The 14,008-nt window shown below is 39.7% G+C and overlaps 1 protein-coding gene across 1 annotated transcript in view; it reads left to right on the forward strand.

Annotated features, from left to right (window-relative positions):
- Positions 1-14,008, forward strand: part of MYCBP2 (MYC binding protein 2) — a 213,475-nt gene that overhangs the window by 79,258 nt on the left and 120,209 nt on the right. The window contains exons 20-23 of the mRNA XM_086620176.1: positions 360-441; positions 9,697-9,814; positions 11,111-11,315; positions 11,669-11,822. Coding sequence (XP_086476302.1) covers positions 360-441; positions 9,697-9,814; positions 11,111-11,315; positions 11,669-11,822 — 559 coding nt within the window. The remainder of the gene's footprint in view (positions 1-359; positions 442-9,696; positions 9,815-11,110; positions 11,316-11,668; positions 11,823-14,008) is intronic.

Below are 14,008 nucleotides of genomic sequence, written 5' to 3' on the forward strand. Positions count from 1 at the left end.
CACTGCTTTGTGTTTAATTTTCAGTATGGGAGTGTTAAAGGTTGAAAAGATTGCGTTATGATTTTGTAGCCTACTACGCTGGCCTTCAACAACAAAAAGGACTGTAAATATCATACATTGAATTACATCAGAGCTTTTAATCAATTTTTTAACCATTTGGCAATATCTGCGTGGCACAGCTCTAGCCTTGCGCAGAGATGCTAACTGTGATGGATTGTGGAATCTGATATAGATCCCTTAGTGTTTCAGTAGGGATTGCTAACTGTGCTGCTCCGAAAGGCTAACCAGCACTGGTGCAGTACCATGTTGACATGTGTGCCTGTCAGAAAAATATGGTTATTTTTTTGTTTGTTTTTCAGTGGTTTTGATGGAGAATGGTGATGTTTACACATTTGGATACGGGCAGCATGGGCAACTTGGACATGGTGACGTTAATTCCAGGTAAGCTTGTAATCAAAGGACATAATTGTGTATTGCTGTACTGCTGTATAAAAAGTGGCTAAAGTTTTCTGCTTTTCTGTAGCTAGCAAGTGGAAAAACTCAAATACTTTTCCAAATTAAGTTGGTATGTTCTCATTCCGCACTTATTCCCTATAAACCACCTGGGTAGATACACTGTTAATATAACCATACTCTTGTACTTTATAGGTAATTTGTTTAATACATGAAGGCTTCTGTGAATATTTATTAGCATAGCTTTGATACTCGAGTATAAAATGTTTCTGTCTCTCCACTTCTCTTTACATATATGAGAAAATGACACTGAAATCTCATTAAGATTTCATTATTTCTACAAAATATTAAGAAGCAATGATTTGAATAGTATGAGATTATAAACTTAGATTAACCTGCTTCTACTACATTACTGTCAGAAGTTCAGTTATGATAAAATCCCCTTTTTGTTTATTATTAATCTCCAAAATTAAGTCACTAAGCTTGGGTCTCAGCTGCATTTTGTCAACATGTCAACATACTTTAGATGTTGTTTTTGACAATGGCATGGGTCACATGGCACCAGGCCTACTGGCACCAGATAGAACTTCTCTTTCTCAGAGGGGAACAAGGGTCTTAGCGCAAAAGCTAGCAGGGCTCATTGACAGGGATTTAAACTAGATTTGAAGGGGGAGGGGGGTAATATCAAGAATGATAAAGATATGCTGGAAGTACCTGTAGAACAGAAGAAGGGAATTCCAGCTGCTCCAGCCAGGAAGTCAGATTCATCTGGGGCTCGACTTAAATGCCTTTATGTCAACGCGCGCAGCATGGGGAATAAGCAAGAGGAGTTAGAAGTGTGTGCGTGCCTGTTGGGGTATGATCTTATTGGCATCACGGAGATGTGGTGGGATGAATCCTATGATCGGAGTGCCAGAATAGAAGGATATAGGCTCTTTAGGAAGGATAGGCAGGGGAGGAGGAGGAGTTGCCCTCTGTATCAAGGACCAGCTAGAGTGCATGGAGCTGCACCTGGGGACGAATGGGGTCCCGACTGAAAGCTTATGGGTTAGGATTAAAGGGAGAGCAGGGACAGGGGACGTAGTAGTAGGGGCCTGCTACAGACCACCTGACCAGGAGGACTGGGTGGATGAGGCCCTCTACAGACAGATAGGAGCTGCCTCACGTTCACGAGCCCTGGTCCTCATGGGGGACTTCAACCACCCTGATATCTGTTGGAAGGACAATACAGCAAGGCATAGGCAATTCGGGAGGTTCCTGGAATGCATGGGTGATAACTTCCTTCTCCAAGCAGTAGAGGAACCAACGAGGAGAGGTGCTTTGCTGAACCTTGTTCTCACCAACAATGAAGGGCTGATGGTGAACCTGACGTTCAAGGACAGCCTTGGCTGCAGCGATCATGAAATGGTAGAATTCAAGATACTTAGAGAAGCAAGGAGGGTGCATAGCAGGCTCACTACCCTGGATTTCAGGAGAGCAGACTTTGGCCTCTTCAGGGATCTCCTCTCTAGAGTACAAGGGGACGAGGCCCTGGAGGGAAGAGGGGCCCAAGAAAGCTGGTTAATATTCAAGGATCACCTCCTCCAAGCTCAGGAGCGGTGCATCCCAACAAAGAGAAAGTCAGGTAGGAACACCAGGAGGCCTGCATGGATGAACAAGGAGCTCCTGGACCAACTTGGACACAAAAAGAAGGCCTATAGGGGGTGGAAGCAAGGACAGGTAGCCTAGGAAGAATACAGAGCGATTGTCCGAGCAACCAGAGATCATGTTAGGAAAGCTAAAGCCCTCATAGAGTTAAATCTGGCCAGGGACATCAAGGGCAATAAGAAAAGCTTCTATAGATATGTCAGTGATAAAAAGAGATCTAGGGAAAATGTAGGCCCTCTCCATAAGGAAATGGGGGACCTGGCTACCCGGGATATGGAGAAGGCTGAGGTTCTCAACGACTTCTTTGCCTCAGTCTTCACTGGCAAGAGCTCCAGCGGCACAGCCCAAGTCACAGAAGGCAAAGGCAGGGACTGGGACAATGAAGAACTGCCCACTGTAGGAGAAGATCAGGTCCGAGACCATCTTAAGAACCTGAAGGTAGACAAGTCCATGGGACCAGACGAGGTGCATCCGCGGGTCCTGAGGGAACTGGCTGATGAAGTTGCTAAGCCACTATCCATCATATTTCAGAAGTTGTGGCAATCTGGTGAAGTTCCCAATAACTGGAAGAGGGGAAATATAGCCCCCATCTTTAAAAAGGGGAAAAAAAATGACCCAGGGAACTACAGGCCAGTCAGTCTCACCTCTGTGCCCGGCAAGATCATGGAGCAGATCCTCCTGGCGACTATGCAGAGGCACATAGAAAATAAGGAGGTGATTGGTGACAGCCAACATGGCTTCGCTAAAGGCAAATCCTGCCTGACTAATTTGGTAGCCTTCTATGATGAGGTTACAGCATTGATGGATAGGGGAAGAGCAACTGACATCGTCTACCTGGACTTATTCAAAGCATTTGGTACTGTCCCACACCACATCCTTGTCTCTAAACTGGAAAGACATGGTTTTGATGGATGGACCACTCGGTGGATAAGGAACTGGCTGGATGGTCGCACTCAAAGAGTTGTGGTCAATAGTTCAATGTCCAGGTGGAGGCCAGTGACGAGTGGTGTTCCTCAGGGGTTGGTACTGGGACCAGTGCTATTTAACATCTTTGTTGGAGACATGGACAGTGGGATCGAGTGCACCTTCAGCAAGTTTGCAGATGACACCAAGTTGTGTGGTGTTGTGGACACGCTGGAGGGAAGGGATGCCATCCAGAGGGACCTTGACAGGCTGGAGAGGTGGGCCTGTGAGAACCTCATGAAGTTGAACAAGGCCAAGTGCAAGGTCCTGCATGTGGGTCAGGGCAATCCCAAGCACAAGTACAGACTGGGCAGAGAATGGATTGAGAGCAGCCCTGAGGAGAAGGACTTGGGAGTGCTGGTGGATGAGAAGCTCAACATGAGCCGGCAATGTGCGCTGGCAGCCCAGAAAGCCAACCGTATCCTGGGCTGCATCAAAAGGAGTGTGGCCAGCAGGTCGAGGGAGGCGATTCCTCTCGTGAGACCCCACATTGAGAGTACTGCATTCAGCTCTGGAATCCCCAACACAAGAAGGACGTGGTGCTGCTGGAGCGAGTCCAGAGGAGGGCCACGAAGATGATCCGAGGGCTGGAGCATCTCTCCTATGAAGACAGACTGAGAGAGTTGGGGCTGTTCAGCCTGGAGAAGAGAAGGCTCCGGGGTGATCTTATAGAAGTGTTCCAGTACCTAAAAGGGGCCTACAGGAAAGCTGGAAAGGGACTTTTTACAAGGGCGTGTAGTGATAGGACAAGGGGCAATGGATTCAAACTGAAGGAGGGGAGATTGAGATTAGATATAAAGAAGCAATTTTTTACCTTGAGGGTGGTGAGGCAGTGGAACAGGTTGCCCAGAGAACTTGTGGATGCCCCACCCCTGGACGTGTTCAAGGCCAGGTTGGATGAGGCTTTGGGCAACCTGGTGTAGTGGAGGATTTCTCTGCCCATGGCAGGGGCGTTGGAACTAGATGATCTTTAAGGTCTCTTCCAACCCTAACCATTTTATGATTCTATGTCAATATGAGAGTGACCTGTTTGTTTTCTTGATGGTCAAAGAAAATAGAGAAGTCAACAGAGTCTGGATTGCTATTTGACTAGCCAGCCACTATTTATCTACTTTAAGTATGCTCAGTAGCTCTGTAAACTATTGTCTTGATCTCCATTGACTGCTGTGAGAGCACAGACAATTAAATATAGGTGTCTTTAATATGAGGCTTAATCTCAACCTTGGTATCTCGTTTGGTCACTCAAGTAGACAATCAATGTTCTGCCATAAAAGGAGATGTAATAATGTTGTTCTTTGGGCATGCACATGTTTCATATATACATAAGACAGGGGATTTGAAGGAGTAGGAATCAATGATGCTTTATATATGTCCAGTAATGCTCAGTACCCTTATGTGAAAGGCATACAGAGTGGAGCATCCATGATCTGTCTTCAGTTCTATTTCTCTTGTAGCAGTGAGATCAAAATTACTGAACATCTATCCTCCTAATCTCTTTGGAGACTTCCAAATCATTTCGTTTGTCTGAAGAATTCTTCATGATCTTAAAACTTTCACTGAATTCACTAGATAAAAGAGGGAGAGGGAAGGAAGAAAGAAAGTTTACTGGACTTATTACTTTGCATTGACTGCTGTTCCTAATGTTATTCTCTAAAACTGTTACCCCTACTCACTTTGTGTTGGACTGGTGGATGCAGTCTGTGTTTCTGCCTATGGTCGAGCCATATCACAGACAAATACTCTGGTTTTCATTGCTGGAAATTCTTGGATGCTTGTTCCAAGCTACAACTGCTTTAGCTGGCAATTCAAGTCACTACTAGAATAAGTCTAGTTTCTGCATTAAAGACTGAAGAGGTACAAACAGCAGTGGTACTGGTAACTCACTGTCTCCTGTTTCCAACTTCGAAATTGTTTGGCTTTTCTGAAGGCATCAGGGATATCTGCTGTATCTGTCAGAGTTGGAGACAGTAAACCCCACATCTGTTGCCTATTAGGCAGAAACTGGATGGAGATCAAATGTATTTCCAAGTGAGATCCTAGAAGAGAAGGTGAAACATCCTGTGCCAAAGGATAGTGCTTGACCAGTCCTAGAAGCTGAGGAGATACAAACGACTTGGCACTGACCTTGGTATCGTTCTACAGCAGACCCTAGACAGTGTCTGAAAAAAGCCTTGAGAAATTTGGAGTATGTCCTTTGCATGAGAACTGGCTATAGTACTATATTGCTGTTTAGCACCATCATTCAAATGATAATTTCCTCATTGATGTACTTCTTTTTCCAGCTTTAAGTAGAGATCTCTCCTCTGTCCTCACAGTAAGGGACTCAGAGAAGGAAACAGGGAATCCTTATGCAGAGTTCCACCTCAGTTGGGACGCAGTGGTGCTCAGATGGCCAGCTCCAGCCAGGTCAGTGGTACGTCAGTCATGCAGTGTGTCACATTGCCTGTATTGACCCCAGGAAGACCATCATCTTCTGAATCCACGAACTGGTAGTCTACTGTGTTTCCAGGAGAGACACAGTGGAGTAAAAAAAAAAAAGGAAATAATGTTTAGGCAGTGTAGATAGTATATCTAAATATGGAAGCCCCTGAAAACAAGAGTTGTCTGGGAAAATGCAGCAACTCATTTTCATCTGAGGGAGCCATCTTCGTTGCCAGATGAAGCAATGATGGAAGTTCATAGGCACCGGTTGATGACTTATTCTTTCAGAGACTTCTGTCTTGCAGCATAAAGATTTAGTAGTGAGACTACATTTTTAAAAAGTCTCGAAAATGCTTAACTGTTTTGAATTCTGTGCACTTACCCAGACATGTCTTCCTCCTTAATTAAGGGTGTTCTGGACTCCTCTGTTAGAGTATGATAAACATCACGAATTCTTCCTCCCACTTCAGTAGGAATGAGGCCTATTACATGCCTTAGAAGGACTTCAGACTACTTTTTACTCAGACAAGCAGACAAAACAGCAGATGAACAGGACAATGTGCTTCTCAATAAACCGTTCATAGAAGTGAAATGGTGTGGAGGATTAAGCAATATGCACAAGGTGGTGTTAATTTTTTTCTCCAGCAAAGACTTCAGCTGTTCACAGATGGACTACTTGAAAATGCAAGTGATCCGGTTCCTGGGAGGCCGTTTTTTTTTTTTTTTTTTCATATCAATGTGCTGGAGCTATTAAACTAGTCTGCATAGGCTTTCTGTTGTAACATCCACAGTCGCAGATGTTGATGAGCTGTTCACTACAATGAAGGATTTGTCAGTCTGCTTATATTCTTGGGTGATACAAATCCAGTGAAAGCAAGAAATGCTTTGCAGATGAAAAATAGTATATCTTATATTTGGGTAAGCAAAAGCCTGTTTGTTGCTGATGTTTCTCTCAATAATCTGGGACTTAAAACTCCAGGATCTTTCTGTTGTTCAAAATTTGCCTGCATTCCTTGTACAAACTGTTGACTTCAGCACTAGGTTAGCAAGCACGTGATCTGGTGGTCAAGCTCCAGAAATGAGACAACCGAAGTACAACAATCCTGATGTGGTTTTGCTTCTGAAGGTTCAACAATAACGTGGAAGAAAAGTGAGCAGACCTTCCATGGACAGTCAGATACATTCTATTTGAAGTCAAAGCGTAAACGCTATATCCTATTACTATCTTTAGGAAAAAAAGTGTTCCATCATCTTTAATAGGACTATGTTTCTAGATGCATTGTCTGATTATTTTACTTCAACACTGGAATGCAGATCTTATTTGCATCTTTCCACCTAACTTCTAGTTCCTCTAAAATGTAAAAATCTCCTTTTTTTTGTTTGCTTTTTAACTGACTGCCTGCAATTGACAGACAAACTACTGGTTTCCTTTTACCTACTACACAGTGACAGCCCCTGGTGAACCTGAATTTGTAGCAGCACAGTCAGCTGCCCCAGTGACATCTTACTGGACCTGGGAGCCCTCTGGTGCCTGGATAAGCACCATGGACAGCGATTATTTGACCAGTTACTGTGGGATGAGTTTTCGAAGACCGCATCTACTCCCAGAAAAGCTTATCCTTCAGGATGGAAGAGGGTTTCAGTGTGGACAGCCAAAATGCATTTAGACCTCTTGCAGGATCCTGAGTTAGCTGATGCATGTATATCTACTGCTTTTAATTCAGCAATCTTACGTTTTCTCAAGGGATCTCAGGTTACTTTCTGTGTACTTGAGGGTTGGTCTTTTGTGATTGCCCTATGTCAAGTACCTGTGTCATGTTCAGAAGCCAAAGAATCTGTGGATTTTAACACCAATCTCTCCTTCAGCTCCATCCCAGAAGAATACTTCTTGCTTTCTCCCATTCAAATGGAGAAACCTTGGTTGTCAAAACTGTCCGAAGAGTCTCTCAGACTCTTAAGGGTCTATGCTGAGCTTTTCTGTGTTCAGTTTAAGAGGGATGGGGAAATACTCAATAGTATCACAGATTTAAAATTCCATGTACATAAGTCAAACCAGCTTATTGTATTTTTCAAAATCCTTCCTCCTTTTATAAAGTGAAAACTATTTTTCTGTGATTTTACTTTATTTTTTGACAGTTAAGTGTCTTAGGCTTTTTTTTTGTCCATTTCTTTAGTTGATGCATTATAGTTGGCCATTCCACAAGCTGGCTGATATTACTAAAAGAGCTATTAGAGAGGATGACATATTACATCTCTCTGCATTAGTTGCCTGTCTGGTTTTGCTCTACTGCTGCCAAGGGAATATGCTACACAGCATTCAGATAACGTCGCTGATAGATTCAATTCGCAAAACAAAGATAAATAGATTTGAGGGTAATAGCTTAGCTTGTATGCATCAAATAGATGAAACGTTCACTTTTTTTAAAGCATAGGATTGATAATTCCTTGTCTGCAGTTACAATAATTTTGAGAGAGAGAAAACAAACTTTAATCAAAATATTTCCCTTTAACAGGAATGCTTTTGGATTAGTTCTTAATTATGTTTTATTTCTGCTTCAGTGCCTTTTTGAGCTTCCGTAGAGTTGATGGGACGCAAATGTAACGTTTCTTCTGTTTTAAAATGCTTCATCATTGGTGCTGCTAGGCTTTGCTCTGTGTCTGCATATGATCTTACTGGTGTCCAAACCCATGTGCTTATAGACCAACAAAGGCTTCTTAACTTAATGAACGTCATGTTCTGTGTCTTTTAATAAATTTTATGCTACCCTTCAGTCTCTCTATCTCCACTAGAGTCATCCGCTGGAAGCTACATTCACCATGAAGTAATAATTTTCTGTTTACCTGTATTCCTTCTCCTTTAGATCATCAACCTCTCTTCATGCTGCATTCCTCGTTTCACATTTCCATATGTTCACATCTTCCCATCTACCCTTTCCCTGCTGAACATGATGCCTCTCCTTCCTCTTACTTTCATGACTTCTGTTTTACCTGCAATTCAGCCAAAGCCAGAACATACAAATAACCTATCTTCTTGTACATCAGCTGCTAAACAATTGCTAGGTAACCGTGAGCTGACACTTTTTTTATTCCAGCATAAGACAACCTGTTCTTATTTTAGGTCAACCTACTTTTGAAAGCGCATGTTTAAAAGTTTAAATAGTGCTGCTGTTCTCTGGGGTAAGAGTTCCCAAACATAGAGTTTTTTGGGACTAACTTGTTCTTCAAATTCACAGTCTTTCTAAGTCAACAATAAATTTGAAGTCTAGGTAAACATTCATTATGGAATTCAAAGTCTGGTACAGTTCTTGTAGACTCCTGCTCACTTTGGGATTGAGATGAAAATTTTACTTTTAGTATCTCATACTACTTTCTTTTTCTCTTTTCTGCTATTTTTGTTCTAAGTCATCACCTCAAATTTTCTTTATCTTCTCTTGAACATACTATTGTTTGTTTTTTTTCCCCTTCATTTTTACTGGAATGGGAAATTTATTTCTTATACCTGTTCATATTCGGGAGGCATATGAATAGACTTTTTCAGATCTTTCTGGAAAACAGTTTGGAGAGGTTTGTTCTTTCTTGAGTCTGTAAGTTTGATGGAGAGCATTTTTTTAATGCCTTTTCTCTATTAGAAAGCTGATGGAGGTGGGTAGACCTTCTCTTCCTTTTATTATTTCCTAGACAGGGATCTCAGGAGGGGCCATATCAGTATTGCTTCTGGTAATTGTACTAGGGTACCAACCACATAAGGCTTTGATTTGCTTCATAATGCAAACAATTTTGTTAGGTGCTTAGCCAGCATCCTCACTACAGAATTTTTGTACTGCTACAGTTCATTGCACTATATTTTTATAAATATACATATATACATATGCATATTTAGTAGCATAACTACATTGTATAGTATGTAACATTGGTATAATTGTACAGTTATATATTAAATTAACCGTTTTTGTTCTATGCTAATTTCTGAGTTTAACTGAAGAGAAGGTACTTGATCTGGTTGCCTGTAACAAGAGAGCATAAATGTAAATATCTGATACAGTCTTTCAAACCTCTGTTTGTTAAATATGTAAGAAGTTGCCTGACTGTGGATCCATATAGTATGTGAACATAGTGAGTATATTTCACAGTGATTGAAATCCTTGTAATACTAATGTATGTTAAATGTTGCATAAGCATGTATTGATAAAAAATGAATTTATTTTGATACAGAGGATGTCCCACTTTGGTGCAAGCGTTACCAGGTCCTAGTACACAGGTTACTGCTGGGAGCAACCATACAGCTATTCTCTTAATGGATGGCCAGGTTTTCACATTTGGAAGTTTCTCAGTAAGGAAATAATAATATTTACTTGTGGGAATAAGCTAGTAGTTAATGTATTGTTCAAAGACCTTTCAAAACTGTTTGTTTATACTTGCTCTTATAGAACTACTCATGACTTCTACGTGTCTTTTGTGTCTGTTATAATTAAAAATGTGACCTCTGATATTATTTTGGTTAGAAAAACATGATAGAAATGCTTGGTGGTTTTTATATTTTAATGAAGATGGTGATTTAAAACTGGGTTATTTTATAAGGTGCACTAGTATTTTCAAACTCTTACCGTTGCAAGCTTGGTTGCAAATAAGTATCTATTCTATTACATATCTGCCTGCATTCGTTAGAAAAAATGTGTCCTGTTTTCCTCCATAGAAACAGCAATAAGTTGCAGAAGTTATGCTTACACTTGAGGGGAGATTATTGCTCAGTATAACACAGCAGAACTCTGGTACTCTTCTTTCATACCCCTATGGCATATATTCTGCTATGTCCGTGTGGAATCCATTCTTATATTCACTGAATAAGCACTTCAACATCATTTAGTTCCCCTTCGTCCCGACTTCAGGCCTTTGTGCCGCCTTGTCTTTGCAAATACCCCCTCACCGCAATCTCTCCAGTCATCTGTTGTTCCAGCTTTCCCACTAATGTCCTTTTGACAAAAGCTGGAGTATAGGTATTGAGCTGCTTTTACATGCTTTAAAAACTCTCTGTTGGTCCACCTCTCACTAATTATTTGTACATAGGAGATAAGGCCCTAGATCTCCGGGTCAGGATGTTAATGAGCATATGCAGAAGTGCTTCCTTAGGCACTTTATGCTCAAGTTTGGTGTGCTAGGCAATTTCTAGGTACTTTTAAGAGGTATTTGCTCTGTAGAGCTTACAGTCCATATCAGTTCAGAATTGAGTGGAATTTGGACTGTCTGAATCTGAATGTAGATTTTTTTTTTCCTCCTATTAATTCATTCCTTCTTTAGCACTGAAATTATTCAGATATTGAAGGAGAATAAATGCTTTTATATTTGAATCTGAAGATAGAAAGGAAGGTTATCTGTCATGGAGAGTTTTGAGTTACTTTAAGAAAAAAAAGTTCACTCAGAAGCCTACCTGAATAGGGAGGACAAACTGTCAATAACTTGTTCCTTGTATTTAAATGTGTAATGCTTCACTTAGCTGTTGCTTTTTGAAGATAATTTTGTGGTAAACTCTCTCTTCCAGATTACTGATTTTGTATGTTGAAACTATCAAAGTAATTTGTTCATCTTTGAGACTTACTGTTATTTACTAATTCTTGCATTCTCTCTATAGAAAGGTCAGCTTGGTAGACCAATTCTGGATATGCCCTACTGGAATGCAAAACCAGCACCTATGCCTAATATAGGATCTAAATATGGACGCAAAGCAACATGGATTGGAGCGAGTGGCGACCAGACTTTTCTCCGGATTGATGAAGCTCTCATTAATTCTCATGTGCTTGCTACATCAGAGATATTTGCAAGCAGGCATATAATAGGCAAGAACTCTTCTATAATATTTGAAATGCCTATAGAAGTTTTGGAGAAAAATAGCTTTGGTCATGTGAACAATAGCGAAGCAACAAGTCAAAAATGTGAATGAAGGGAATGAAAATATTTTGACTTTCTGGTTATACTGCACATTGTGATCCTAGCTCCTTTAGAAATTAATTTTATTAAAAATAAGAATGTGAAAGTCTAAACTCTTCTTGCACTTAAATCTTACTACAGTTTCTATTTTGCTGTAGTGGTATATCTGTTCTTCTCTAGCACATTAATGCTCATGCATAGAAAATGTCACATAATGAGTCAAGTCTTCATGGTTTTTCTGCTCTTTTGCTCCCTGATGTAGGTTTGGTACCAGCTTCAATATCAGAACCTCCTCCTTTTAAATGTCTTCTGATAAACAAAGTAGACGGCAGTTGCAAAACATTCAATGATTCTGAGCAGGAAGACCTTCAAGGTTCTGGTGTGTGTCTGGATCCTGTCTATGATGTTATTTGGAGGCAAGTGTGGATTATAGCTATTAAAGTCATAGTATAAAAAGTCTTTTTTTAAAATATTTTGGGAGACTGGAGACTTGGTTATGCTCATTTCCTTGGTAAATGAAAAATAATTTTTAGTGTTCCATGTATCTTTTTTTACATTTTTTTGAATGATTTGTTCAAGTAAGCCCAAAACAAGCATCTTCTCTTGCCTGATTTTTTTTTTTGCATTTTTCTTTTTGCATTGTTCTCATTCCAGTCTCATGATGTTTGGGGGACCTCAATCTATTCCACTTAATTACTCTTTTTATTTTTCCCTTACTTTATTCCATCTACTTAACACTTTGCTGAATAATTTCCTTGCCATACTCAGCTACCACACCCTTGTGTCTTAAATGTTCATCTTTCTCTCTCGCGTTAATGGTTAAGATCTGATTAGGTGAAGGGTTGGAGTAATAGTATTCTTTTCAGTTCTGATGTTTTGGGAGGTCAAAAAAAAAGATACTTATTTAGATGGCATAGACATTCAAATTACAGTTGTATTTATTTCACAGTCTTTGGGGATGGTGGCTTTCAATGGAGTCTTTGAGCAGGCATGGATCACAAGCTCTTGTTCCAAAACAGAATCATAACATTTAATTCTTCTATAATGATTTAAAAACTGTTAGCCAGGATTTGGGAGAGAAATTTGAACTGTCATCCGAGTGCAGGTGGTGGATGATGCTTAAACTGTTTGAAGATTTAGGCAAAACAAGGATAATCACCTCCAGATAGAATAAAGCAGGGAACCAGCTAGTCTGCATTCATCTGGAAAAGATAGCATCATGTAGGATCATATCTTTAAAACATTATTGTGTCCATAGGCTACTTGCATCCTACTTTGGATGTCTCAATCCAAAATTGAGATTCAAGAACTTAGTAGCCACCTAACATTGAAGCATGCATATTTGTTAGGCATGTTCCTTTATGATATCTGAAGTTCCTTGGATAGCTGTAGTTGTAGTCCTGCTTTATGCACAACCCCAGGATTGTTTGAATTTCATCAGTTAGGTACCAGTTGTTAATTATGCTGAGATTTGAAATAAGGAACAGTAAGACCCACGTCTCTTAAAGCCGTGATATTATCAGCATGAGTAAAATGCACTGAAACATTCAGTTAATGAAAAAATGCAGATTTCGATGGCCAAGGGAAAACAGCAAGTTTCAAAGGAAAAAAGGCGATGACACTCAACTTAATGTAACACATGAAAATGATTATTCAATTTGAGGAAGTTCAAAGTCACATTAAAGATATTACGGGTAAACATGAGTTGAGGTGTTTTATTGTCATAGAATTTTGGAGACTGTAAAACTAAATCTAGAGCTTAAATACTTAACTGAACAATGGATTCCTGGGAGACTGTGCAGATTTACTTATGTATTATATTCCATTCTTGTCAGTCTAAAGAAGAGACATGTTAATGAATATGCCTATTACTAGTGAAATATTTGTTATATTAATTATTATTCCTGGGCATTTTTATTTATGACTATTTAAATGAAGGGGTCAGCTTCTCTGTATAGAGATAACATTCTTGATTATGTAAATTTTAAAGATTTTCTTTACAGCTTTTTGACTTCTTCAATTAGTAGTGAAATTCAAGTTGTTAAATAATTTCATATGTGCATATATGTGTATGTGTATAAACATGCATATCGATAACTTGTTGAAATCCTGAATACATATGGTGTCCTGTAATATTTCTAGTTAAAACTATTTCTTTCTCTATTAGCTTAGACCATCTTAGCCCCGTTCGGAAAATTCCTTTTGTGTTTATTCAGAACACTCTCATAGGCCTATGTCTTCTAATTATTTCTTCCCTTCACATAGAGATATCAAAGACTTCTATTTTCTCTTATTATTTTCGTTTTCTCCATGTTAATCTATAGTATAGAAAGTCTTTGTATTCCCTCGTTTATGCTGCCCTTTTCTATAATCCCTTAAAACTCATAAGGTGATGTTATCTGTTTAAAAAAGCCCAAACAAAATATCTTGGATTTCTCAAGATTTTTTTTTTTAACTCTTATTTGAAGGTGAGTAACCTTTTTACTTTCACTTAACATCTTTAATTTTTGAGCACATCTGTCATTATTATCTGATGTAATGATATTCAGTTTTAAGAGTTTTTACTAGCAGATCTACATTTTACATCAAAAAGCTCATAAAA

This window comes from Tauraco erythrolophus, chromosome 1 (assembly GCF_009769465.1).
Source record: "Tauraco erythrolophus isolate bTauEry1 chromosome 1, bTauEry1.pri, whole genome shotgun sequence".
NCBI lineage: Eukaryota > Metazoa > Chordata > Aves > Musophagiformes > Musophagidae > Tauraco > Tauraco erythrolophus.